At 37.5% G+C, this 26,955-nt stretch overlaps 1 protein-coding gene across 1 annotated transcript in view; it reads left to right on the top strand.

The window, feature by feature from the left end:
- Nucleotides 1–26,955, top strand: part of LOC117425858 (myosin-11) — a 129,027-nt gene that overhangs the window by 15,495 nt on the left and 86,577 nt on the right. Inside the window, exons 5-7 of the mRNA XM_058993719.1 lie at nt 4,984–5,028; nt 11,968–12,041; nt 23,932–24,049. Of these exons, the coding sequence (XP_058849702.1) occupies nt 4,984–5,028; nt 11,968–12,041; nt 23,932–24,049 (237 nt within the window). The remainder of the gene's footprint in view (nt 1–4,983; nt 5,029–11,967; nt 12,042–23,931; nt 24,050–26,955) is intronic.

Below are 26,955 nucleotides of genomic sequence, written 5' to 3'. Positions count from 1 at the left end.
TAAGGAACAGTTCTGGAAATTGAGCCCTATACTTTTTTCATTGATGGCTCTTATTTTCTGCCTTACTCAGCAAGATCTGGTTCTCTCTGCAGAAATAACTTTGAATAATATTAACATAACGTCCGTATTTTCACATGATTCCAGCCTGTCTCCCTAATCGCATTCAAAATAATGAAAATACTTAAGGGGTGTCTCTGGAGACATTGGGTCTGTGTTTTATTTTATTGGTTTAAATACAATTGTACTGACTCCTGTTTCAGGACAGTGGTGGGGGCACAAGTATTGGGACACACTGCTACCCAGTCCTTTTGCTCTAAACACCGGGCCACATAGCCTTCCTCCCAGTCCCTTAGCTTTAACAACTAGGCCTTATTGTTTACACCCATTTCCCATTCCAATCTATTGCAGTAAGCCACACAGCATTCCACACAACATTCCAGCTTTCCAGAACTACAGATTCATACATTCTACCCTCAAATCTATGTTGACCAGCCTAAAGAAAATGTAATCTTATTTTATTAAACAATCTGTTAAAGCTTCAAGCTTTCTAAATATTTGACACAGACCTGGAGCTGAAAAAATGCACATCCCCTCTTCGTTTCCCCCCAAATAGTAAGCTGATATCCTCTTCTGAACAGGTAATGATGCCGACAAAGAGAGATAATGTATGTTCAGAGTGCAGTGAAATAGCGAAGGTTTTTTGCCGCATACTAATCCTATAACTGAAGGAATGAAATGACTCCTGCAGGGAGTGTGTGGGAGTTGCAGACCCACATTAAAGCATGGTCATTAAAAATGATCAAAGAACCACTGCTGCACCACAACACAACTTACCTCCTGTCCCAGTAGGTATATCTTATCACACGCACACACCACGCACGCACACACACACGCACACACACACACACACACACACACACACACACCACCCACGCACACACACACACAATCTATTAACATTCCTCTTTGATTAATATTGTGAAAAGAGATGCTCTCTCTACCTCATTTCCACATTTCCATCCCATTTTGACTTCCCACCCTGGTTGCTTTATTAGTGAGACTCCAGTCTGATCAGAAATTCACTCAAGTATTTAAAGTCTTGCTAATTCATGTCTAGACTTTGTCTGCATTTTCTAACACTAACTAGGCCTAATTGTAAAAGGTTGAAAGAGGAAATTGCTTCAAATGCTGTTTTAATATGATGATTAATGGTATTTTGTGCACGCCTTAAAAATAAACTATATACATACTATACTATACCAGACCACTCTATGCTATAAAGCAGATGGAGTCCTCAAATTTGAAAGATAACAACCTACGTTTTAAAATGCATGACCTTTCTTAGCACTAGCAATGTTATCACTCGTCCCCTTTTAATTCTGTTTAAGATCTTTTGGTTCTTTACTTGGTGGAATATGCAGATATCTGAAAGAAATGCTGCACATGAAAAGTAGTCACTACTTTCTGGTACTTAAATCCCTTCATGTGTAATGACTTGCTGTAATGGTCTAGCTGCAGTCAGACCATGTGACCTACTGCACAGGTACCAGGATGTAGCAGGTTACCTTTAGAACTGTATTTGAAATATTTACATATCTTTAATTAACCTAAAAAAGTTAACTAGAAGATTCACAGCACACTCAAATGAGGAACTGTATTAATAAACACATTAATAAAGATAAGATTTAAAATGTATTTTAATGGTTTGATTAGCACTCCTTACAAAGCGATGGGCATTCAGTTAGCTCTCCACATCGGCAATTAATTTAGCTAAAAACCAGTAAGGTCAAAGGGTCCTGGTCCATAGAGGAATACTTTTTCAGGGTTCAATACACCCTCCCCCAACAATAAATAAATAAAACCATGCTTTTGTATTACGTGGCTGGATAATTCTCCTGCCTTTTCATAGTTCTCCTCCATTTGATAGTGTCTTGTGATGTATGATATGTGTGTGCAGAGCAGCAATATGATGTTTATTCATGACTTTCTACGCAGCGCCTTAGCTCAGCTCGCTGACTTCCTTTTAAGGAACAGAACTACACCAGATTTAGTTTTCTTTTTAAAGGGTAGAGGGACCTTGTAATTCACATAAACGCTTGCTGTAAAGGCTTGCTGTTTTGTTTGTCTATGTTTAGTATGAGGTAATTTAAGCTGTTTATAAAATACCAAACATAGTTTATAACTTTTCTATACTATAGCTTTATTTTCATGAACTAAAGCATTTCAAATGAACATTGTGTTGTATGAGGGCACAACAGCAATCGGGATCACTGTAACATCAAGACAGATAATACATGAATGTGCTGTACTGTGAATTGGTACATCCAGGCTATGATGGGTAACAGTCAACCTACCTGTTTGTAATTATGGCTTCACCAGACCTCAGTTCACTTGGTATTTCCCTGTCCAGATTCAAACCAGGTAAATACAGCCTTAGCCCTAACACGTATGTACTTCGCCAAATCGGTGAGACACTAGCTGTTAAAGTTGGTATGAACAAGACTTAACTCTAACTCTGAATATCCTTCAGAATAACAGTTCCCATGTAACCTGTAGTGATATTTTGGAATATTTACTGTATCCTTCTGTAAATTTGTATTTTTCCCTCACAGCAGTAGTACCAAGCCATTTACACCCATACACACGTACACACACACACACACACACACACACACACACAGATAAAATTGTGTTATGTTGGACAATTGTAGATAGAAACTAAAAATCATGATTTTGTTTTCTGTACTGAGTTTAACCTTTATTTTATCGTTAATCCCCCAGTGATTTATAGTGGGTGTTCTATCCAGGAAAAAAACCCTAACCATAGTTCTGACTGTATCTTTTATAAAAGTGAAACTACTAAAAGGTTATGGATACTACAAAAAAATAGCACACATACATAATACAGTCCTTTATATAAAATCAACATCTTATCAGATTATACCCCAAATGCAATCCAAAATATCTACAGAAGGATAGAAATTTGGTTAGGACAGACAGAATGATGTGGTCAGTGCAAAAAGGCACCCTAAATGAGCACCCTAGTTAGGTTATACTATGGAAAAAGACCCTGCTTGCTGGAAAGAAATCTTGTGAATTGTATACAAGATATAATGGCTGAATATCAACTTCCAGTATTCTAAGGACTTTTAGTAAAAATAATACAAAAGTGACAAGCAACAACTTGACAGCCCGTTTTTATCATCATTTTGGGTTAATTATTTGAAGTCTTGCAACTCTTTTGTTTTCATTCCTTTCAGAATCACGTGTTGCAAAGTTTTGCACTTGAGCAAAAAAGTAGTAAATCTGTCACGTTGTACTTCAAATATGTAATACTGTGCTAATCAGCATAAGAAGAGATGTGAATACAGTATGATGCCGTTTTCAATAGATGTGATAAGTAGTGGACATGAGGTGACCGCTGCTAATGCCAGAGCGAGGGAGATTGCGAGCTGGCGTAACAAAGTGATTGTTGTGCTGTCAAATTGATTTACATTAAAAAAGCAGCCTAATTGCAATGCTTAGCTGCTCTGTCCTGATAACTCCTAGCAGGATTACCGGAGAAAATAAATCCAGGCGTATTAACGTGAAGGATTGTGCTAGGCTTTTTGCAGCAGTCGTTGATGTTCAATGTAAAGAATTCATAAATAGGCAATTCCCTATAGCATCTGGAGTCATATCATACATCACAGATTTCTCCCCCCCCCCCCCCCTTCCTAAACATTCACGGTTTAAAAGTTTAGCATCAAGATATTATTTATGGTTTTTAATATGAAAAGGAATGGAGGGGATTCGGCAGCTGCCATAGGCATTCTTTTTTTTTATTTTTCTTTAATAATAAATGATGGATGTTACAAATTAGAAAACGGTGCAGAGAAAATCCAATTTGGTCCTGAGCTTCAGTTAAGAAAGAAAAAAAAAAGAAGAATTTGGTATTAAAGCCTTTCTTTTCTCGCACAAGGGTTGAAATGTATGATTTAATGTGCGCCGTGAAATGGCTGCTATTATGTACTATTAACAAATCAACCTGGTTTCGCCCGAAAGTGAATCTTTACCGCTTGGGGAGCAGTGGGTGGCCTTTTCTGCTGATTGATTTATGGTCACTGCTTACAATGGCATCAGGTTAAAATGAGTTGGAGATGCCATTTTGATGGGGCAGGTGGAGAGGAGAAGGAGGGGTGTCTTTTAAATGTTCACCTCTCTTGTTTAAATTCCCTTTTCTTTCTGTCTTTTAAATGAATTGAAATCAAATGTGTAGAGGCTCTTGTGGTTCATAACATTGTGGTTTTATGTATTTATTTTTTTAATATATACTTATGTTCTCTAGAGTTCTCTTGCTCAAAATCTTAATATATAAAGAAGAAAGTTTGTGTGTCTGTCTGCTCCTTTATGCATTCAAACCCCGCAGGAGCCATTGCAACCAAACTTTGCATGACCTCCTCTTTCATCCAGGGGAAGGTCGAGGGCTATGTTTGGATCCAAACTTTTGACCCCCGGGGTATTTTTATTTAGTAACCCCCATTGCTGGATCACTACAGTAGGAAACCATAAGGCTACCGTTCCCCATTAAATATTGAAATATTGAAAGTTCCCTGGGCAATGCCTGGTACTTCAGCTAGTTTTCTATAATGGTTTTCAAGGAAGTGGAAGTTTGTAGTGTTCCTATTGTTAAATGACCTTTAAGGAATGTAAACTAACTGGACTGTCTTCAAGGTCTGCTTCCTGATAACTTCATAGATTTCACAGAAGAGTGACAATGTATTGACCTGACACTGGAAAATTACATTTGGTGTAAAATAATTTTCTATTAATGCTAAAACCATAAAAAAATCATTTTTTTAACATGAAGATGATCTCTTGGGGTTGGGGCAGTGATGCTCTGAATACTTATAAGCCCCGAATAATTTATGAAATAAAATAATAAAGAATGTAAACGAGATACACTGTAATTTACAGCAGCACTGTTATTTTTGTTTTCTGTAGGATCTTCAGACAAGACTGAACTTGACCGAAAAGAAAACCAGTGCTGTGAGTGTTGTTGTGTTAATGCCGTTTCATCAGTGCAATGGTGGGGTTGTGCAATAATGCCTGTCAAGACTGGTGGAACATCCAATGTCATATAAAGAAATTGACGTAAAATGAAGAATGATTATCCCACCCAGGCATTCTTTATTGGTAGTAAATGGATAACGGTGCCACTATATTTTGGGACATCTTGCTTATTAAAATCTTTTTTTGATTATTTTGGAGGAATGAGAATCTCGTCCGCTAAACTATTATTTTGATTACCCACACACAAGTGGTCAGGGTGGGGTGAATAGACTGAAATAGTCCCAACCCACACTTGTTAGTAATTCCTGAAAAATGAATAACATCTGTTAATTGCTTTACTACATATTTGGAGTAGTTCTATGCGTTGCAGTCTAGTGTAATAATGAAGGAAAAATTGATAAATCACAAGTTCTATTCTGCATGTCATGAGACTAAATGTGTAGTACTTTAATATGTTTTATTCTAAATTCACACCCCTACTGTATATGCCACAAATATTGGATCAGTTGGGTGTAGTCTTAGGTCAAATGTCCTGTGAAATCTGAATTTGTTACAAGGCAGACTTAGGCTACTAAAGAGAGACAGGCTTGTCCGTGCTGTCTGATCAGGGCACGCGTCTCTCGCAGCAAGGGAAGGGATTAATTTCTGTTCTATGAAAATAGCACCCCTGATGAGCCATTGATTGAATCTTGCATCACCTTATGTCTTCCAGGCAAGTAATTATTCTACAACACACATTTTATTGTGATAATCAGGTGTGTTGCATTGAATATGGTTCTACTGTACACTGAAAGTGTTTCAGCCAGTCACCTTAGCATAACAGCAACTATAATGCACTTTCAAACAAAATGAGCGTGGCCACTTTACAAACCCAACCGACAGCAAAAAATAGTCTTATTCAGAGCAGATACAGAAAACAGCAACACAGCAAACCATACAGATCATAATAACTTTAAAGTACAAAATAAACTAAGAACTAAATAAGTCAGCATTTTCCCCACGTTGTGCTACTACATCTCACACTGGACTAATTGCAAAAAAATAATCTTTTTGCTTTGACAGCATTATAGTATAATGTTATTTTGTGTGTATTTTACATGCATACAAAGCATGTTTTCTGTATCTAAACAATATGTTAGTGAGCCTGTTCGTTTTTACAGGATACCAGTAATATATCTTGACTGAGAAAAAACTGTGTATAGAAGGAATAATCTGAAACAGTGTGGTCTGTATTTGATATGACCAGAGGTTAAAACAATGTGATAGTGAAATGATAATTTTGACGGGCAACAGCTTGAGAAAAAGGATAGAATATAGCTGTGTACCAAATATGAACACAATAAGTAATAATGTACTGTCTCACTGTTGTGGCAGCCTTATTAGGTCACAGGTCAAATCAAGGGTCTGTTAGGTCCAAACCAGGAAGTATAAAGTCCATCTTTAATGATTTGTAAGATGGAAATCAATCTGCAGTGATTTGTGAGATCCATAATAGTGCTAAATAAAATGTGTTGAATAATCTATTGATTTGTTATTAGATTTTTAGATTTTTTAACAAGTTCAGCATGTATTATCACCATCATCATAATAATAAAAAAAAAAAACCTGGCCCTCGGTTTCAAGCCCTACCATGATAATGTGTGGATGATTGACGGTTGACCTTCACACAGGTTTAAGAAAAAAAACCAGAGTGACACCACAGGTCTGTATGATTGCCGGGCGACAGTGTATTAATACTAATCTGATAGAATTACCAGGAACCAATTCATCTGGAGCAGCCTTCTCAGTAACATTTAAAGCTATAGTCACACTTACAGCAAAAAGAACATACATTGCATATGAATGTACCATAACGTGAACTAGTATTTTGTATTGTCTGTGGATGGGTACACATTTGTAAGAGATATGTAACATTTAAATTATGCCTTTTCATAGTATGGTTAGGTTACCAAAATCAGAAAATCAGTATGCCTGTTTTTGTGTGTGTTTAAGATGTGCAGAATTACAACTGGGTGTAAACTGGAAACATAAATGTACAAGTGCTTCAAAAGACTAAGGGATGGTTTCACAGAACATTACCTTATATAACATTAGGCAGGCCAAAATTATTGCAAACTTAAATGTCCCACTATAGACTATTTACAGCAACAAATATTTACATATCTGAAGTATACATATACTGTTAAAACTCAGTGTAGTAATGTTGCTAATTTTACAGCTTGATGTATTTAGTTTAATTAACCTCACCTTTTACTTTGTTACTTTCTGAGAGCATTCCAGTTGACATAGATTGTAGGAGACACCATCTGATTTTAAAGTCCCTAGATTGTAAGTAGAAGAACAAAATAGAATGCTCTCGTCTTGCCTGTGAAACTATCCCCAGACTGCAGGCAAGACTACCCCTAAATCCATTCCATAAAGTTTCTGTCCACTGTCGGCCTGTTGCTTTTTACTGTACAGCCTTGGCTTTCTTCTCTATTCGGCGTGCCCCACAGTGCACTGTGCTTCAGTCAAATCCTAAGAGAAGACTGGCTGCTCTGTAGTCACCTGCACCCTCTGCAAATGAATCTTTTATAAGAACAGTACCTAACTCCGTATCAGTCTATAAAGCCCCAACACTATACAATACAATACATGGTTACGATACATGCGATGGTCCTGATGGACTACTATGCATGATGTGAGTATTTTATTACAAGGCAAAAATTATATAATATAAGAAGTGTGTCTCCATATGTAAATTCATATTTATTTAAGAACCATTTGGTGGACTATGAGTATCTATGCAGTGCTTTTGGTTATGTGTGTTCCACTACAGAAATCTGTATCATTGATACACAGTGATTTGCTTCACTGCTTCCTGCTATTGCAGCAATCGCTCTACAGCACTATTATTGGAACAATTCTGAGACTGGTACTGGCTGAACAAGGCTCTGTAGTGCCAGAATTCGTACTGTCTCAGTCATACGAAGGAAAGCAAGTTAGGAAAATATGTTCTGTAATGGAATCGAAGCCCCTTTGTAGACAATTAAGATCTATTATAGTATACAAATACGTTAAGTATCTGTACATTTATTGTCCAGCGCAAAGCTTCTGTAGTAGTTTATTTTGTTTAAGGCCCCTATGCGTAAGTGTGTCGTGATTAAATCACAACACGGGTCTAAATAAACCCAGCTGTCCTGGCTAATTCAAATGGGGACTAAACTTACCAGATGCTGCTGTAGAAAAATCTACAAGTTGTCACAGTAATTTAGTGAACTAGCCACCTCTCGGTTTAGGTTAAGGCAGTCAGGGTGGTAAACATAAATACAAATCCTAAACAGCATAGTATTTTACTTAAATTTCAACCACAAGTGTCCTGTTTTAAGAGGGTCTTGGATTGACATAAAAAATAATAAGTTTAATAATTTATAAAATCTTGACACAATACACACCACTATTATTGATTACTGTATGTGAAAAATAACTGTAGAATTTGAAGTGGAATACAAAAGTAGCAGAAATATCAATTTAATACTTAATCTGTACTACTTTTTCATTGAAAAGTAAATGATTGTGTAAACTTACGTTTTTAAAAAGTTTAAACCTGAAGTTTTAAACATATGTTAATATATATTTATACGTGGAACACTGGCTGATTTTGCAGGCAGTCTCAAAAAGGCCAAGTATGTGAGCTGCTTCCTTGACCCATCAGAAAACAAGGGCTCCCACCAATTCAGGGCATGTTTGAGGATTGCTCGTCCTGGGGTAACATAGGGAAGCTCTCATTGCCACTGCTTTTGCTGTCCGTGCGCCGTGGATAAATAGAGAAAACTATTCTCTGTCTCACTAATGCCTAAACATTTATAAATAAATAAATGAAGAGAGAATATAGAATAGCCGTGATAATAATGATAATACAGTCTCCAATAGGCTTTGGCTTTGACTGAAGCAGCAGTGGCTCATCAGTATTATCCAGCTCTGTGAAGAATATGACAAGACTAAGAATAGCTCCTTATGCATATTAATATAAATATTCTGCACAATGTGTGCTGCGTGTGACACATGCTGCAAAATCCAGAATGCCACAACTAACCCCAGCTGCCAACTACATTACCGCATTTTAATAAAATCATTTATGTAGCTGTGAAGACATTCTTTTAAACAGGGATCTCCCCCTCTCCCTCCTCCCATATTCATAAAGCGAGTGGCAGAGGTGTGCGATCCCAAACGACACCATCGTTATTCCCCTCGCTTCCCATTAGAGCTTTTGGAAGAACTACAGCGACATCTGCATGTTTGCAAGCTCCAAAACGCCACGAGCATACCCGGTCTTCAGCTATATTATACTGCCTTTAGATTCTCATTAAAATTTTAGGAGATGACGCTAATTGCTTAGTACAAGACTGGACTGGACATCACCTCACTTTAATTTGGTATCTTAAGCCCAAGGGGTTAGGACAGGGGCATGGCGTATTATTATTATTATTATTATTATTATTATTATTATTATTATTATTATTATTATTATTATACTAAATGTGTTTACTGTAAATGGGATTTAGCCTGGCAACAAACAGATTTTCTTTTCTACTTCAATCGTTCAGGTAGTTAGGTGCACTATCTATTATTTATCTATCTATCTATTTCTGTCCCCTCACTCGCTCGTCCCCCACCCTAAACATTTGTATCCCCATCTTCTTTCTCCTTCCTTATCTAACTGTAAAATACATTCAATAGATTTGTACCTGTATTGTCCAGTGCCAACTTCTGTAACATTTTATTTTGCTTATAAAAAATACAGCGAATCAGGAATAAAAAAGCCCACTTTGAGGTTGATGCTGTTTGTGATTTTAAATAAGTACGCCTGAAATGAATAGTCTGGACATATGTGTGAGGCTCTGTAACTGGAGCACACAATGTCCCCTTGTGTCCCACAGAAAAGGAGTCGGGGGGGCAGGAGGGAGGGGTGGCATTTTTGCATGCGAAACAATGGATTAATCTTCTCTCTAATGATTTAATACTGGCAATCAGAAACTAGGCGGGCGTGCTAATTTGTGCATTAATTACAAGCAGAGTCTGTCTCTGTTTTGTTTTGTTTTTCCCAGGGAAGGCAATATGACTTGACAGGGTGCCGGCAGCGATTCCCACACAGCTTGCCTATTCTCTCATCTCTTTCTTTCTTTCTTTCTTTCTCTCTCTCTCTCTCTCTCTCTCTCTCTCTCTCTCTCTGAGTCACTTTTTACACCAATTTGTCCCGTTATTAATTTGAATAAAAAAAAACAAAAAAAAACAAAACAAAACAAAACACAAACGAAAAAGTTTTGGGGGGGGGGGTGGGGGAGGGAGGGAAAAATGTAACTTGGAGATCTGTGTGTGTGCTTATGTTTTGCCAGAAGGAAACATAAAATAAAGGGGCATATCCCCCCCCAAAACAAACAAACAAACAAACAAACAAAACAAAATAAAAAAACAGTTCTTCTTTAAAAAAAATAAAATACAAATAAACTTGTGTGCAGGAACTTGCCGGTTATGCAAAAATGGTATATGGTGTGTGTGTGTGTGTGTATAATATATATATATATATATATATATATATATATATATATATATATATATACCTGTATTTTATATATATATAAAATACTGTAGCATACTTGTTATTTACATCTTAGATTGTAGAAGCTCTGCTCGCTTTCTTATTTTTTTTAGTAATTAACCGGGCAGATTGCCGAAAGTAGGCACTCCGCTTTGAATATTCCAATCAAATAATGAGTTTCTTTTATTTGTACACTTTGTGCTCCTCCACACTCTCTCTCTTTCTCAGCTGCCAGTTGCCAGTGTGCCTTAGCGATTTAATGATATGCAAATGAAATATGCATAAAACCATTCTAGTGTATGATGATTAAACACTGAAGACATTAGCCAGAAACCCGCCAGTGTCTCTGCTGTTGTCTCGTCTCTTTCCGCAGCGGTGTACACTGTTATAATTCTATTGATAATAATAGGAATAATAAAGATTATCTCCAACAAGAAAGAAAGAACAAATCTTGCTTTTGTTTTATTTTTTCTTTTGTTTTTTTTATGAGATCCAGTAAAGAAATAGCATCATCCATGGAATCAGCTTGTGAAAGAAATAAACGGCATCCAGCTTTTGAGAGGTGGAGAAGAGTATTGCGTTATAGCATAGGAGCGTTGGGTGTGTAGTTGTGTTGCCCATGGTTTGGCATTCCCATTCTTCTGCTTAGTGAAAGGGAGAATATAATTTCCCCCTTTCTTTTTCTCTCTCTACCCTCTTCTCCTTCTCTCTTTTTTTCCTGTAGCACCCTATCGTGTGTTCCAAAAGCAATCATTTTTTTAGTTTTTGTTTTGTAATCCATCTGTATATGACTTGGCGCAATTAACATCCCCACTGGAATTGGAAAAAAAACCCCAAAAAAACCAATAATCCAATCCTCGTTAGCCTCAAACGATTCTAATTTCCATTTCGCATTCCACACCGAAGGTGGGGAAAGGAATAACATATTTGTATATAAAAAAAAAAAACACTAGAGGAAATACCCAAAAAAGACGCCAGCTTTTAATAATCCGTGGTAACGTTGGTAAATTGTATCAATCATATTTGTAATGGTAGTGTTTCAGAAGTCATCCAGATTCCTGTAATTCCTATGGTTGATTTTCCAGTTTATTTATAATCCACAATCTTGCACTAACACCCCAAAAATTGAAAAATAAGTTTGGATCCATTTTGGAGTTGCTAATTTGCTTCATGTATCAGAATTTTTGGGGGTAGGATGAAAAAGTTTGTAATATTCAAAGTCTGGCAAGATTTTGTTATCCACAGCGACCAATTAATTTCGCTCATAATTTCTTTTATTCCCTTAAAGAAAAAAAAAAACAGCGATTTGTATTCCTTTTGTTTTTCTTTTATGGCAGCGCCCGTCCTTGGCTCTGTGCCCGATGCCTACGGAACACCTTACGGGAACCACGGCAACAATCCACGGCACCCCGTAAGTACAAAACACAACTCCTGGTACTTGTGTGTGCCCGGCGATTTCCAAAAAAAAGAAAAAAAGGACAGAGGTTGGTAGTTGCTTGGTTTCCTTAGGTTGTTGGCTGGCAGGCAGGGGGCAAGAAAGGGGGGTGTCCTCCCAGCCCACCCCCCCCCCCCCCTCCATTTCGCTTGTCTCCCAATGCACCAGGACAGCTGGCGCAGCGGGTACCAGCTCCAGGATTCTTTGCTATTTGTCTGTGCCGCCGCAGTCCTCTGTTCCCCTGCTCTGTGCCCCCTTCATGAAGTGAGTGCACGTCTGTTGTCTGTGTGGCACCTTGCGCCTTGTCTTCCATACTGGTGGATGCTGTATTGAGACTACAGCCTGAGCCATTTATCTCCCTGGTGATAGCTGTGACTGTAGATAAATCGCACACTCCTGCCTGCTTGCTTGCTTGCCTCCTTGCTTGCTTGCCTGCCTGCTTGCTTACTGCAGGAGTAGTAGAGTTGCATGGTTTTGTTTTTTTTTGTGGTTTTTATTTTAGATTCTTGTCCAGTTCTGTTATATTTGTATGCTTATATTACCTGGATAAGGTATGTAATTCATAGAATATCAAAACAGAAAAAAAAAATATATATATATATATATATATATATATATATATATATATATATATATATATATATATATATACTGCAGCACTAATTATTCAATTGTTCTCCTTTTCTTTGGCAGTTCTAGTCTTTCTTTTTATCTGTGTTAGTATTCTTCATGTTTGCGGCTTTTTTTGTTTCTTTTGTAAACAGCTGCTCCGAATCGTTGGCACAGTCCCCCAGGTCCTTTCTTTTTTGTTTTTTGACCCCTTGTTTTGAACTGGCGATTGGCAGATTGGCAGCGGTTGCAGCAGCAATGCCCATGGCAGACATTATTCACTGCAGTGGCAGGCAGGCTGTCGACTCCATGGAAAGGAGGGGATTGCTGGGGTTGGCAGCGCCCGTTTCTTACCCCCCTCCCCTCTCTCTGTTCAAAGCCCCCCTTTTGTTAGATCTCGTTGTTTTTTGTGTTTTTTCTTTCTTCCTTTGTTAGTGCCGTTTTGCTAATTAACTAAACGAACTTTAAGCCAAAAAGAAACAAAAAAACGGCACAAGTATTTTTTTTGTTCTTCAATCTCGGTATCAATGTCAGCTGAGCGATGGTGGGCATACAGCGGGACAGAATGCCAGTTGACGATGTGTAGATTTTTTTTATTTTTTTTGTCTCGACAGATGCCCACACGCATAGCTCCTGGCACCTCTCCATCAATTGCGGGCTTGCATCAAATACCTCTCCTTCAGTGGCATCCGACAAAAAGCTAAATCTCAAATAAATCCAGATGTATATTTGAGAAAAAATAAAATAAAATGGAACCCATTTTCTAACGCGCTGCTTCTGCCAGCCAGTATGTTGGCATGGCGTCCTCTTGCTGGCTGGCTGGCACAGGAAATTGCGGTTGAGTGGGAGAGGATGGGAGGAGGTGCTTCTTATCGCCCCCTCCCAACTCGGAAAATAATATACGTCTTGAGAGGAAGGGCAAGTTTGTCCGCAATCCTTTTTTTTTCTCGTTCTCTATGACCCCCCTGGCAGAGATCGCCCTCGTTCCTGCTGCCTGGCATCCATCCTTCTGTTGAGTCTTTCCTCCAAGGATGGGGGGAATTCCAGATTTCTATACACCTCCCTGCTCCCCTTCGTTCTGTGGTTGTTCCCAGGCAGTACCTCATTCCACTTGCTTCCTTCCTTCCTTCCTTCTTTCCTTCCTTCCTTACAGCACTTATTGCTCTTTTTAGGTTTAGGTTATGGTATAGGCTCAGCCTCCACCCCCACCATATATTTCTTAAACTTGTCCCTCTGCACCCAGCCTCAGCACATACACAGATTGAGGGTCTCCTCGTTCTTTCTCTCCCCAGTAGCATCTACCCGCTTTCTGCTAGCGCACACAAGCCGCCTTGGCGCTACCACTGAATGGATGGCACGGTGCCAGTTTCCCTCTGCCATCATCCGCATTCGCAGCTTGTCTCTCTCCCTCTCGCTCTCTCGCTCGCTCGCTCCCTCTCTCTCTTACCCTCCCTCTCCTCTCTCTCTCTCTCTTACCCTCCCTCTCCTGTCTCTCTTTCACTCCCCCCTTTTTTCTTTTTTGTTCTATAGACTTGACATTAATTAACATACGGGTTAATTGATTCTAAAAGCTGATGAATTACACTTAACATTTCCCATAGGGTAGGTAGCCCCCCGCCTGCCCGCGCCCCACACAGCCTGGCACTGCCTTTCGGGCTGCCTGCCTTGCCTGTCTCTACACTGGTGCTGGTTTAGAAACAGAGAGAGAGCCCCGGAGCTAGCTACTAAAGTATAGTTTTAGCCCGGTGCTGTACTGTACTGTACCATACTGTACACTGTGAAAGATCTCAAGCTGCTTATTGGACTATAGCTGATCGGAGTTGACGTTTTGCTGTCTGATCCCACCACAGGATGTTACGATGGCATTTTGTTATGAATAATCAAAGTCCTTGCATCCACCCCTCTCTCTTTCTTTCTCTGTCTATCTCCTTTTCTCCCTCCCTCCTTTTCTACAAACTGCACACTCTCTCACACTAACACACACTCTCACACATTCTCTCACACACACAAATGCCTTCCTTTTCGTCTGCTAGACCATCTGTTTTGATGTGAGCGCTTTAGGGTGTTGGCAGAAGTTCTGGAAGATGTACAGTATTATTTTTTATGCATTTTTTTTAAAAATATATATATAAAAGTTTTTTGGCAGTAGCTGCTACCAGGAGGCTAAAAGCGAATTAGCTGGAATTAGTTATCGCTGTCGTATTTGATTAAGCAATTATCACCTTATCTACGCTTCTCCTTTTTTTTTTTTTTTTTTTTTTTTTTTAAACAGAGCTTATGAGTTAAAAAAAAATGGTAGTGATGTTTTTAATTATTTAAAAAGGATCCCCCTCCCCCTGCTCTGACTGGCAGTGCCCCCTCTCCATTTGGAAGGGTCTCAAAACAATTGCTAATTAGCCAGGCTGAAACCGGCACGAATGGAAAAGGTGGTATTACCCTCATTAAGGAAGAGAAATATACAGACAGGCAAATCGACAGAAGCCCAGCCCCTGCTGTTCATTTTATTTGATCTTCTTTTATTTTTATCTAGTTATCTAGTTATCTATCTGCTGATATATCTGTAAGCAGTTAATGGAGTGTTGTTTATTCCTAACTAAATTGATTCAGGAAAGTTTGAATGAAGAAAGATTTTATTTATTTCTTTTTTTTGTACACACCTTGCATTGGTTTATTTTTTTCCTTTTTTACCTTTTTTTTCCTTTTTTAATTCATGACATCACTGGTAAAGAGGGAAACTTTTCACACATTTTCATTTACAAAGTGTGCTTGCTTTCTTTTTATTTCTTTCAGTTTTTTATTATTAAATAAAACGGGGAAGCATGAAGCAACTAAGGCAACAAGAGGAATCCATTATGCAGATTGACTGCTATTTGCATAATGTCTTATGCCTGAAATATGCAAATGAAGCGTATAATTTATGAGTGACTGCGTCTGTCTCAAAGTGTTCCCATAACTTACAAAGTGGAGCTTTTTTTTTTTTTCCACAGAGCTGGCATCGACGGCACACTCACACAACACAGCCATGCACTGTACGAACACAGAGGGTCTTAGATAGTGTCTGTAGTGGGGGTGTTGGAGGGTGGGGATGAGAATGAGGGGCTTGTCCACAAAAATGTGTGTGTGTGTGTGTGAAGGGGGGGGGGGGGGGGGGGGTTTAAGACAACAGTAATTGCTTTTTCTTCTATTTTGTTTTGGATACTAAAGAAAAACAGAAAATACAAACTGGGACTGGGAGTCCTGTCTGGACCCCTGTTTATATTTCTGGAGGTACTACTATATTTCTTTTTCTGTTTGGTGGGTTTTCTCAAGTCTGTGATCTTGAATTGAAGAAACGGCAGAGGAAAGAAGAAAGAAAGAAAAAAAGAAAAGCAACACCTAAAAGGCATATTCCCGCACAGCCCAACCAATGAAAGACGATTCCTGCAACGATTACCACAGCCGTTAATTGAGAGATTAAGGCCATGTGAAATTTACATTTCTTCTTTTAAATTATCGCTGCACAATTTACATTTGCACAATGTCTTCATCTTTCTTATAGCAAACTGCAGTCTTTCTCTATCCAGTCTTCCCAACAACACTGATGACTTCTTGAAACAAACATCATGCTGCCCGTCTCAGTACTTTACTATCCTATAGTATAGTATACTATACAGTAACGTAGTGTATTGTAGATAATACAAAAAAAAAAAAAAAATGCCTTGTGCGGCTGTCTCTTCGGGACTTTCTCTTGTTTTAACAGGAGGGCTGTTCCATGATGAAAAGGACCATTGTAGTTTTTTTTTTTTTTTTTTTTTGTGCGTCTCCTTGGCTTTTTTTGGCTGCTTAGCAATCAAAATCCTTTATCTTTTTTTCTCTTTCTCTGTTTGTGTGTTTCCCAGCCAATATCGAAGAGACAGCTTTGGGAATTGCCATGCCCGCCCCTTTCATGCCTAAAGGGGCATCTGTTTCATTTTTCCCCCCTGCACTTTTCTGTTTCGAAAAACCGGAGACAAAACCAGAGTTGGCATAGAAGTCCAGCAGAATGCCAGTCACACTGAAGCCTGGTAGTTCAGAGTCAGCCATCATCCCCTCCCTCCGTCGCTTGCTTGCTTGATACTTGGGTTGAGCTCAGCACACGGATTGCTTGTATAATAATATACCCAGCTGCAGTGTTTTGAGTCTTGTAAAGGTGCTTTCTTTCCCTCTATTTTTAATAACATACGTAAAACGAGTGTAATTAGCCATCTCCTAACCGCTGGGTCATCTCATCTGACTGACTGGGTGCATCACTATTTTATGCCTTGTGGGGATCCTGCTACAGTGAATATTAATGAGCAAGTTGAGATCATTTTCCAAATGCATTTCATTCAATGGCTTTTCCAGTGACTCCTGTTCATTTGTACAGCGTGAATTTGCCCCTCATAATTGGAGGAATTATTTTCTTTTATTATTTGTTTTTTATTCATTTCGAATGGCCGGTTAACTATTTTTCTGAATTTGCATTTGACTGTCAAAATAATTATTCTAAAGAGGTTTTCATTATTGATATGCAAGTTAATTGGGGGGAAAAAGATCTGTGACAATATTTAGTCTAGAGGTTCTGGCATATACATAGAGGCACGTAGACCATTATTTTGGAATAAATTCATCAACAGAAAAAAACACTATTTGTAATTTAAGTAGCAGATTTCACATCGGTGTTATGACAAAATGCTTACTCTGTATGGATCTATTTAAAAAATAAAACTAATTAATTCAAATTGCCTCAGAACTCCGGTTTGTTGGGTACCTTAACCACGTTAAAAAACCAGGACAGTGGGCCCTGTTCACAAAGCTTGAATTCATGTGTTAAAGTTTTCAAAATATTATGAACTAAAATATTTTGATATTCTAAACTGTTGTAGACAGGCTTCTTCAACAACATTATAGAACAGTTTCACAAATCTCTCTAATAGAATGTGGTAAAGCATTTCAGAGTTTCGGATAAATACCATCCCCAAAATAAACTTAAAAATAATTTTAATGCAATGTTAGTAAATGTGTGATTTGACTTTTCTCTTTCAGTATCTTTTATGATTTATAGATATAAATATTATCAATGGTTCATTTTTAGGGCTCTAGTGTCTGTCTCTCAATCTTGATATTATCATTTGATCTTTTGTATGATTGATACCAATCTTGATCAGCAGTTGTATCACAGTCTGTCATTCTCTCACAATGAACTCTCACACACACACACACAGTATGTAGCACGCTGCCAGTAATCAGCTCATTAAAACACACAGGCACAGGTTTATCAGTTTTTGTTTTTGTAAGGCAAAAGTAAGTTACAAAAGTGCTACTGTAACAAAGTATTAAAAGACCATTTGAGTCCATACATTAAAATGCCTTTCTGTTTGCTACAAGTTTTATAAAAGTTTTATTTTTCTTTCACAAAACTTTACATTAAATGCAATGGGGCACACTGAAAAAAAAAAAAAAACTCAATGTGTAATTTGACTATTTCTGCAACTGCTAGAAAATCCCTGAGTTGCCTTAATAAATACTTTTATTAATAAGGTTTATTTATTTATAATTCAACTTGTAAAAGACCATTTTTGTATACATTGAAAAGTCTTTTCCAGCCTCTCTAACAGCATTCTGTATAATCTGGCACGGTTTTTGGGTCCCGACCAAATCCCTAATAAAATTATTGGTGTGATTCCCAATAGTCTCTTCTAGAATCGGCCACGATTTCTTGGTCCTGTCTGCCTAAAATGTGCCTGCACAGTCCGGCATGGAGTCATGGGATTTTTCTTTTTATAACGAAGTACAGTGCACTTAATAAGAGACACCCTACACACACCGTATTAACTTATTATAAATCACACGAATGAAGACAGTGCACAGGAGGAATAACTTTAAAATGAAAAAGTTTGCTATTATTGTAAAATATAACTTTTACCATTACTAGGTCTGTGTGTTTGGATTTTGAACCATTTCAATTAGGTGTGGTGTTCTATGCATGGGATGACATCTGTACTGGAATTTTGGCAATTATAAAATCACATACCAGAAATATTGGTTGATTTCTGGTATGCGATTTTATAATCTAATATATAAAGCTCCTTTCATTCTAAACTCATCCCATAGCACTGTACAAAAGAGCCATACAATATTGAAAACATTCCTACACTAGTAAGGACATTATTATCAGTTTATCTAGTTACATGGCTCTTACACTAGGACTGTCTCAACTCCATGCCAGTGTGACTAAGGGAAATAGAGACAAAACTTCCAGAGTCTATGTAACATAGCAACAAAATCTCCTTGGGAGAGTAGCATCTCTTAGTACCATAAATCAAAATGACCAGCAGAATACTCACCATGTGTTGTGCAACTATGGGCCCACAAAATGCTACATAACAAAGACAGACAACATGACAGGCATTTTTCCCCCCCAATGTAATATAATCGTGCAAACAGGCACATGGGCTTTCACTGCTTTCTGTGAAGTTACGGCATTGTTTTCATATATGTTCCCATGTGTTGATGTTTAAGTAGAAGTGTATCACTCTGATATAAGATGTATACACTATATTTGTATTGCTACACATGGTGAAGTTCAAGTCCCCAAGAAGAATGATCTTGTAGGTGGAACTCTAATGTATTTTCTATCTTTTACCACTTCCACCCTAAAATAGTCTCTCACACACATGTACTTAACTCAGCCACAGATGCTCCTTGACATAAAAGTGCTTGCACCTATTTGCATGATATGTTTTTTCTACTTTGAAAAATAATTCCAAAAAACAAACCCTCTTTTCTTGTTCTCCTTTAAATGACAACAGTCAAATATACAAATATACTCCCATACAAACTCCCACTGTGTTCATCAGATAATAAGAATACATTCTCAGCTCCAAACAACACCAGCAGTTTGATATTTCTGTGTTAAAAATAAATAAAACAAACACACACACACACACACACACACACACACACACACAGCTCTGTTAATCAGGAACAACCTACCCAATTAACAATGGCACCTGTGCGCATGCTGCTATTCCTCTCTCCATTCTGACTGTTTCTTTTGAGCTGGAGCCATGTGAATATTTTATCATTTTATGTTGGTTCCCAGATATGAGTGTGCTACAGATTTGTATCAGTGTGAATTTGATTTTAATGAAAAAGTCCTTATTCCCTTTCAGCTATGTTTCTTGTAATGTATTGCGTGTGGACTCTGGTACCTTAATTCTGAACCACACTTTAAATGTACGTTTAAATCCTTCCTCTATTTAATATAAATAGACATTTATATTTATTTAAATAGTTAAATTACTTTTAATTCAGAAATTCTACTGCATGATTAAGCTTTGTAATTTACGTTGATTAAATAAATGTCACAGTTTTGCATATTTACGTAAACAATATAACTTAAGTGATGAGAACAGCATTACATTTAAGTTGCAACTTAAAAGCAAAGCTGATTTTATACTGATAAAAGTGAGAAAGGTTAGGACAATGTGCCAGTTAGCAACATTCAAGCTGCCCTTCACAACTCTGATACAAGCGCACCTAAATCTGACCTGAGGAGAATTTCAGTGTCCACACCTTGAAGCCTGCAAGCTTATTTGCACTTTTTAGTTCTAGCTTTGAATTTGAAATGAAAAAGTTATATGGTTTTAAAATGAAGCTTTAAAGAGCCCCTAACCTTGTTTTACATCGATTCCTTCTTGTGTTTCTGCGTGGGAGTGAGTCATGAAAGTACGTTTTATATCCAAAATAGAACTGGTTTGGAAAGTGGAATATATATTTGGTAGTGTTCGAGCACATTTGTACCGATTTCTATAGGATGCTTTTATGCTGGAATTAAAAAAGAATTCTAGTATTTAGAATAATCTCTTGAATTTCTTAAGCAAAGTTTCTGCCATCTATCTTCCATATTACGTACATTGATGGCCGTATACGTCATTTACATTATTTGACTATTTCATAGACATACAGAAGTCACCTACTCTTTCTAAATGACATTGAATGTTGCATCCCCATTTTGATAATGATACTGTACTATACCAATACCCCTCCAACATAACATAATTCAGTGTGTTTCCATGGCAAGAAAATCCTACTCCTTGTTTGGGAGATCATTAAAAATCCCTTCTAGAAGGTTTTTTATTTATTTATTTTTTTTCTTCAAAATTATTTATATTTTGGTTTCAAATGCTGTTCAACAATCTCTTAGGCATGCTTTCTATCTAGCCATTTATCTATGCATATTGTATTTATGAATAAACATACAATATACTGTACTTTTGCGTCATAACAGTAGAACCTATCATATCCAATCCTGTAAGATCTATACCATACCCTCTATTAACCGACATTGGTGTTTTAGACACACTGATGTGCTGTAACTGACATTTGTTAATTTATAATCCCCTGACCATTAATAAAGGAACTACTGAGATACGATATTTTTACAAATCCGTTGGACCCCTGGAACCAATTAAATACACACATACCTACAAACATACTGAACGTTCCCCACATTATCAAGGATAAATACAAGTTGCATATAACAGATGGAATGAACAGCATTGTTGGTGTGCCAGTGTCGCGTGAGAGGGGGGAAATGAAACGCACATCACCCAGAAGAAGGAAAGCACAATTCATTAATAAGAGACTGGGGTTTCAGCAAGCATGCGAACACTGTTAATCGGCTGCCCCTGATGAATATCAAACTTAAAAAAAACAAACACATTCTTTAAGATTAAGAGTCTTTAAATAATTCAAGAATTTTTGTAAAACTGTTTACACAGAAAATATACCAAAACAACACAAAGCCCCATGTTTTAGGAAATAAATTCTTAAAATTAAAAATCCTTGTATTCTCAACTACACAGCTGAGCAGTCTTTGAAATCCCAAGTGAGGAACTTTCCTATCAACCGTGGAGAAGCAGACGAGCCTACACAAACACTGTGATATTTCAAAGGCACCACACTTTACACATTTGCTAAACACATCTATCAAGTGTCAGCTGGGCTAATATGAATTACCATTTAGGGTGTTGAGCCCCTTCTACATTTTTATGAAATATTCCACTGAGATGCAGAAGTTCACCATATGTTTACATATTCTGTTTGATAATCTCATCACTTTAATTAAAGGCCTAGTTTTTTATTTTTATTGAAAGGTTCCTATGAAACCTTGTTTGACCCCACTGTTTATATAGGTGATGCTTGAAGGGGTAATTAAACAATCACCTGCATTCAGTATTCTATATCTGGAGACCTGGACTCCACCACTATGGCATACCTGCCTATATACTGTACACATCCAGTATCATACCCTACATAACGTTAACATATTCTGAGTCATTAAATATAAATAAAAAATCAGTTTATAGAACCTCTTGTGTTTTAAACGTGTAGAATGCTTTTTATTGACATTTTGAGTGCAAGATCTACAGTAAAATTATAAGTGTAGTTTCTGCTAATAGTTTCTAATATGGGCTGTAACTAATAATAATAGTAATACAGTCAGCACTTGGATATCCGTTACCCAGATACACGTCAGTCGCATTTTACTGCCCTTGTATTAAGAATAAATTCAATCCCCATCTATGTGTGACAAATTAATGCACTTACCCCGTCACACGTGATTTCCGACTCTTCCCAGTTTTCTGATACAAAGCCCATCTGAATATCTGTCACAACCCGCGTTTAAATTTTTTTAAAAAGAATTCTCTCAAGTGCCAAGCCAGCCTGTCTTCTATTGTGCAGTTACACAGCGCTTCCTTCAGTTTCATCTGGCGAAAATGCAGCCAAAACAAAGCGAACGAGACAAGCTGGGGTAATGTAACAGTTAATCGTTAAACAGTTGTAGATACTGTGATGTTGTTGTTGTTTTTTTTTTTTTTTTTTTTTTTAATCTATATTCTTTACTTGTTTTTGCGCATTTTCATTTGCAAGTGAACTGTGACCTTAGGGCCTTATTGAGCACTATATTCTGCAATTTTGAATACTGACTTTGGATACTGGAAACTGTTGTTTTTTTTTCAATCTTTTGCTAAATTGCATTACCTTTTACGTTTCACAAAGTTCTGTGCATGGGTAACATTGTGATTTCATTTTGCTGTTGGGTCGTTAATGGGGAATTTTACATACTGCTACAATACCTACCGGATTTAAAAGTACGTACTGTGTTACAGTCCACGTGTCCAGTCGTCTGTTTTGGCAAGTGATATTTTCAGAGTCATATTGTTCTGAATTAAAATATTTCTTCTGTTAAAAATATAGTACTGTACCAACAAAACCAATACAGTACATCTAAATGGAAGCCTACTTATTTTAAAACACAGTCCTTTCAGATATGTATTGTTAATATTGTCCATTTTCAGGGAACAGAAAAAAGATACAAGGGTTGGAACGGGCCAAAATAAAATAAACAGATATGCGTCACACGCGTTTAACTGAAGTCAAGATTTTATAGGGTTGGATATGTGAGTGCTGACTGTAATAATAAAAACAATAGAAATTTGTAAAAGAAAAATTAAATCCTGTTCTGTTTTATTTCTTACTGCTATAATACACAAATATACTTTTAGGGAAAGGTATTTGAGTAAGTCTTTTTTCTATTATTACAGCAACTTTACTGTAATATAAACAATGAATGAATGAATGAATAAATAGCCTGTTAAAAAAAGTTGGCTTGGGGAACTCTCCAGGGAGAATAATAGGAGAACATACTCACTTGTATTGTGGTGCAACCGCTATTACCTGACCAGAAAGAATGAAGACGCGAATTCTGGGACTGTAGCCAAAAATGTAAATATACCACCAAACTTTGAGGTAGGCCGGAGTTGCCCCAGAGTACTGAAATTTATTTTGAGTGATCCGGGAAGATAGGACAGCACAGAAAGGTCCAATACATCTTATACTTAAATGAACCTCCAGAGCCGCCTTATAACTAATATCATATTTTAAGTGATCTGGAAACTCCTTGGCAAAACATAAGCTCTTCGTTCACTTTGACCTGTAAGATAAGATGGCTACCATATTGGTGTCCTGCGACTTTTTGATTTCTGGATGATAAAAACCAAACCTTTTGAGATATTTGCTTCGTACTCTGTACACAGCTATATTCTGAGATTCTTACGGTTGTGGGTGTCGTATGTAAGAAATTAACCCTTTCACGCCAGTTGTTTTATAAAGCTGCCACCCCTACATTATCGGAGCCTTGGTCAGGAAGCGTCTTTTTAAATGTCTGAACCATGCGTTTTTCCTGCTGCAGACCCGCCGGGTGTCGGACAGATCCACTTGAAGACCCGCATGCCCAGCTTTACACCAGAGACCAACTGCTTCAGCAGCTTCGAGAGGCCTGCCTCTCACAAGAAGAGGCCCGGGCTGAGGTGAGTGCTCACTCCTTCTGCCTTTAGATCATCCTGTGGTGGACTGGTTCCATACTCCTCCACCCCAGTTATGCAGAAGTCCTGCAAAAGTAAATAATGCTTTGTTAACACAATTATCCATTCAGTTATGTGTTCATAAACAGTCAATAGATGCAATTGGGAAATGTTACCATATGGAAATGACAGCACTATTATTCCAAAGCTTACAAACAATTACATATTTGTATTTTACGTTTTCAATTATTGTTGGAGCAGGATGCTACGAATACAAGTCTTAATAAACTAAGGCTGGGGCGATACCTAATTTTTCACTATCGATATATCGTTCTCCAAAAAGGCAGATGCATTGATTCATCGACGTTATGAAAGGATAAACACAAAAACGCAGTAATACAGCTTTTGGAACGATCTTGGTGGTTTTTGTTAATTTTTTCTCCAGGGTCGTTCAAATGAATAAATGCAGATTTTGTTTGAAGTTTTGTAGGGCGCCCTCTCCACAGGTCGCGTTTACGCAGAGGACATTGTAATAAAATGCAAAACAATAACAGCAGTGCGTTTCTAAAATGCAGATGTAAAAGACAACATTTCCCCTATCCAATCATTTTGTTTATATTACAAAGTAGTTTTATGCAACGTGTAAAAATGGTTCCACTGCTCCCTACGTCCTCTTTAAAAAAAAAAAAAAAAAAAAAAACAGTGGCGGTCTCAGTATCCCATATAGCATTGCGCCACGTACCTGCTAAGTTTAAATAGCAAACCTGTAAATAGTTCTGATGTTGACAGCTACCCGCAGAGACATTGGTACATGTTCTACAACACTGATTTATACGTTGTGAATGGTGGATTTTCAAAGGAAAACGTTTCATGGTAAGCTTGTTTTATGTCTATTTCTACTACCATGATTTATACTGTGTACTGTTTTCCCATGTTAACTTCATTAATCTGAAATAGTTACACTGGAAAATAATATAAATATGTTGGTGGTGGTATGCTTTTTACAAATGCAAATGTTTAAAGGCTAGCGCGTTAAATGGTCACGCAAATTAGTTGTATTACCGGAGTATAACAAACATTACTTTCTTTTCTTTCTTTTAGAAAATAATTGTCAAACATCGGAAGGCATTGTAGCTCGGTCGATACAGTATTTAATTCTAGCACAACACTCTTAACTTGCTCTGTTTACTTTGAAGACTCCTGCACAGATGCAGTCCCATCAGTAAACACTCACAGGGGGCAGGGGAGGGGTGGAGAAGGTGAGCTCAATCGCATGCAGATTCAGTGAGTCAGACCTGAGAGGACAGAAAAGCTCTGCGTTTAATGCAAAAAAGAATTGCCGATTCCAAATTTAATAAAAAATAAAAGCTTCCCTTTGCTTAAACCCTTTACACAAAAACGATGCACAGGCTTGACTATCGATAGCCATATAATGAACATACTCAATAATCTATTCCCTGTTTATTAACATGTACTGTAAGTAAACTTCAATAAATGGGAAATTGCATGTCAATTCAATCTGCAAAATAAAGCATCACCAAAATCTTATATTAAGTTTCGTGTGAGTTTCACCACACTGTATAGAGGGTCACAGCTTTGAAGAGATCTTCTGCACCCCATTTTCCCATGTTTTGAAACCATTAGTTTTAGAACACAACTCTATTTTATGATTGTTTGTTTTCCTTTTCTTATACCAATATAGTACTGGTGAGCGATAATGAGTTTGTTTGAAAACCAGGCTTTAATTACTGATAATAGGTGCACAGGTGGTGATTCCGTCGCTCCGGGGCTCAAGCACCGAAGGGGGAAAATAAGGTCCTGCATAGTCAATTACAGTGCGGATGCTTCACAAGCAGAACTGTTGCAGCGCTTAAAAATATAAAATCCATTTAAAAACAAAGTCTCCCAGCTTTCTTGAAAAGATCTGCTCTCATTAGTATCTATAGTAGATTCAGTCCGTCTGTCAGTTCTGGCAGATTCTACTGTACTTGCTGAAGCGGTTTTCTCCCACTGCTAAAAAAAAAAAAAAAAAAAAAGAGCCATCTAACAATTTCATCCCGAGGGCTACAGTGAAACATACTTAAATTGGGACTTTAGTGAAGACTGCATGTGTACGTTAGTACATTCATTATTGTAGATAGTAATTCATAGCCAGCCAGCATTTTTGTAAATAGCAACACATGTAATGTACAATAAAATAATCATTTTATATGTGTCATCGGTGTCAATTTCAGTCGCTCAGTAACGAGGTGCAAACAGGTGATTGATCGATCTGTATGAGTGTTTACGAAGGTGCTTTGTTAAAAAAAAAAAAAAAAAAAAATAATGTATATCTAAATTTATAACGGTGTTTATTTTTTAGCAAAATAAAATCTAAGCCTATTTTTAGGGACCCCAACTGGTGTTGTTGATTTCAACTTTACATAAGGACTAGCAAGTTTACATCAGGACTAGCAAGTTTCAGGTAGTAGTCCTTTGGACTAGTAGCACAATAGTGTTAGTTTCTAACCCTGCTCAAACGTCCTGAGTTTTAAACTCGGCGCCACCCACAAGCATTGGCAGCTGCAGCCACGCATCCATTTAGACAACTACAGACCGCAACCATAAAATGACAGTAAATGTAGCTGTTTCATTAGATCAACCAACATTTCTGCAATAGACACACTATGAATTGGTTGTCACTAGCAATACACTTTTAACTTATTGGACGAATACAGATTTCCTAAAGAAAGTGCGTATCCTTTATACAATGATGCTTCTTGGATTCTATTGAGGACTGGCAGTCACCACTTTTACGTACAGAAAGGCTGTTAATCCCATATTCATGCCACTGAAGATACCGAGGAACCCCATGCTTTCAATCCCTCTTTTTATGGTGTTTGCCGTTTAGATGGGTTGCATTAGGGCCACAG

The sequence above is a fragment of the Acipenser ruthenus genome, chromosome 20 (genome assembly GCF_902713425.1).
Source record: "Acipenser ruthenus chromosome 20, fAciRut3.2 maternal haplotype, whole genome shotgun sequence".
NCBI lineage: Eukaryota > Metazoa > Chordata > Actinopteri > Acipenseriformes > Acipenseridae > Acipenser > Acipenser ruthenus.
This window is presented reverse-complemented; position numbering and strand designations above follow the sequence as displayed.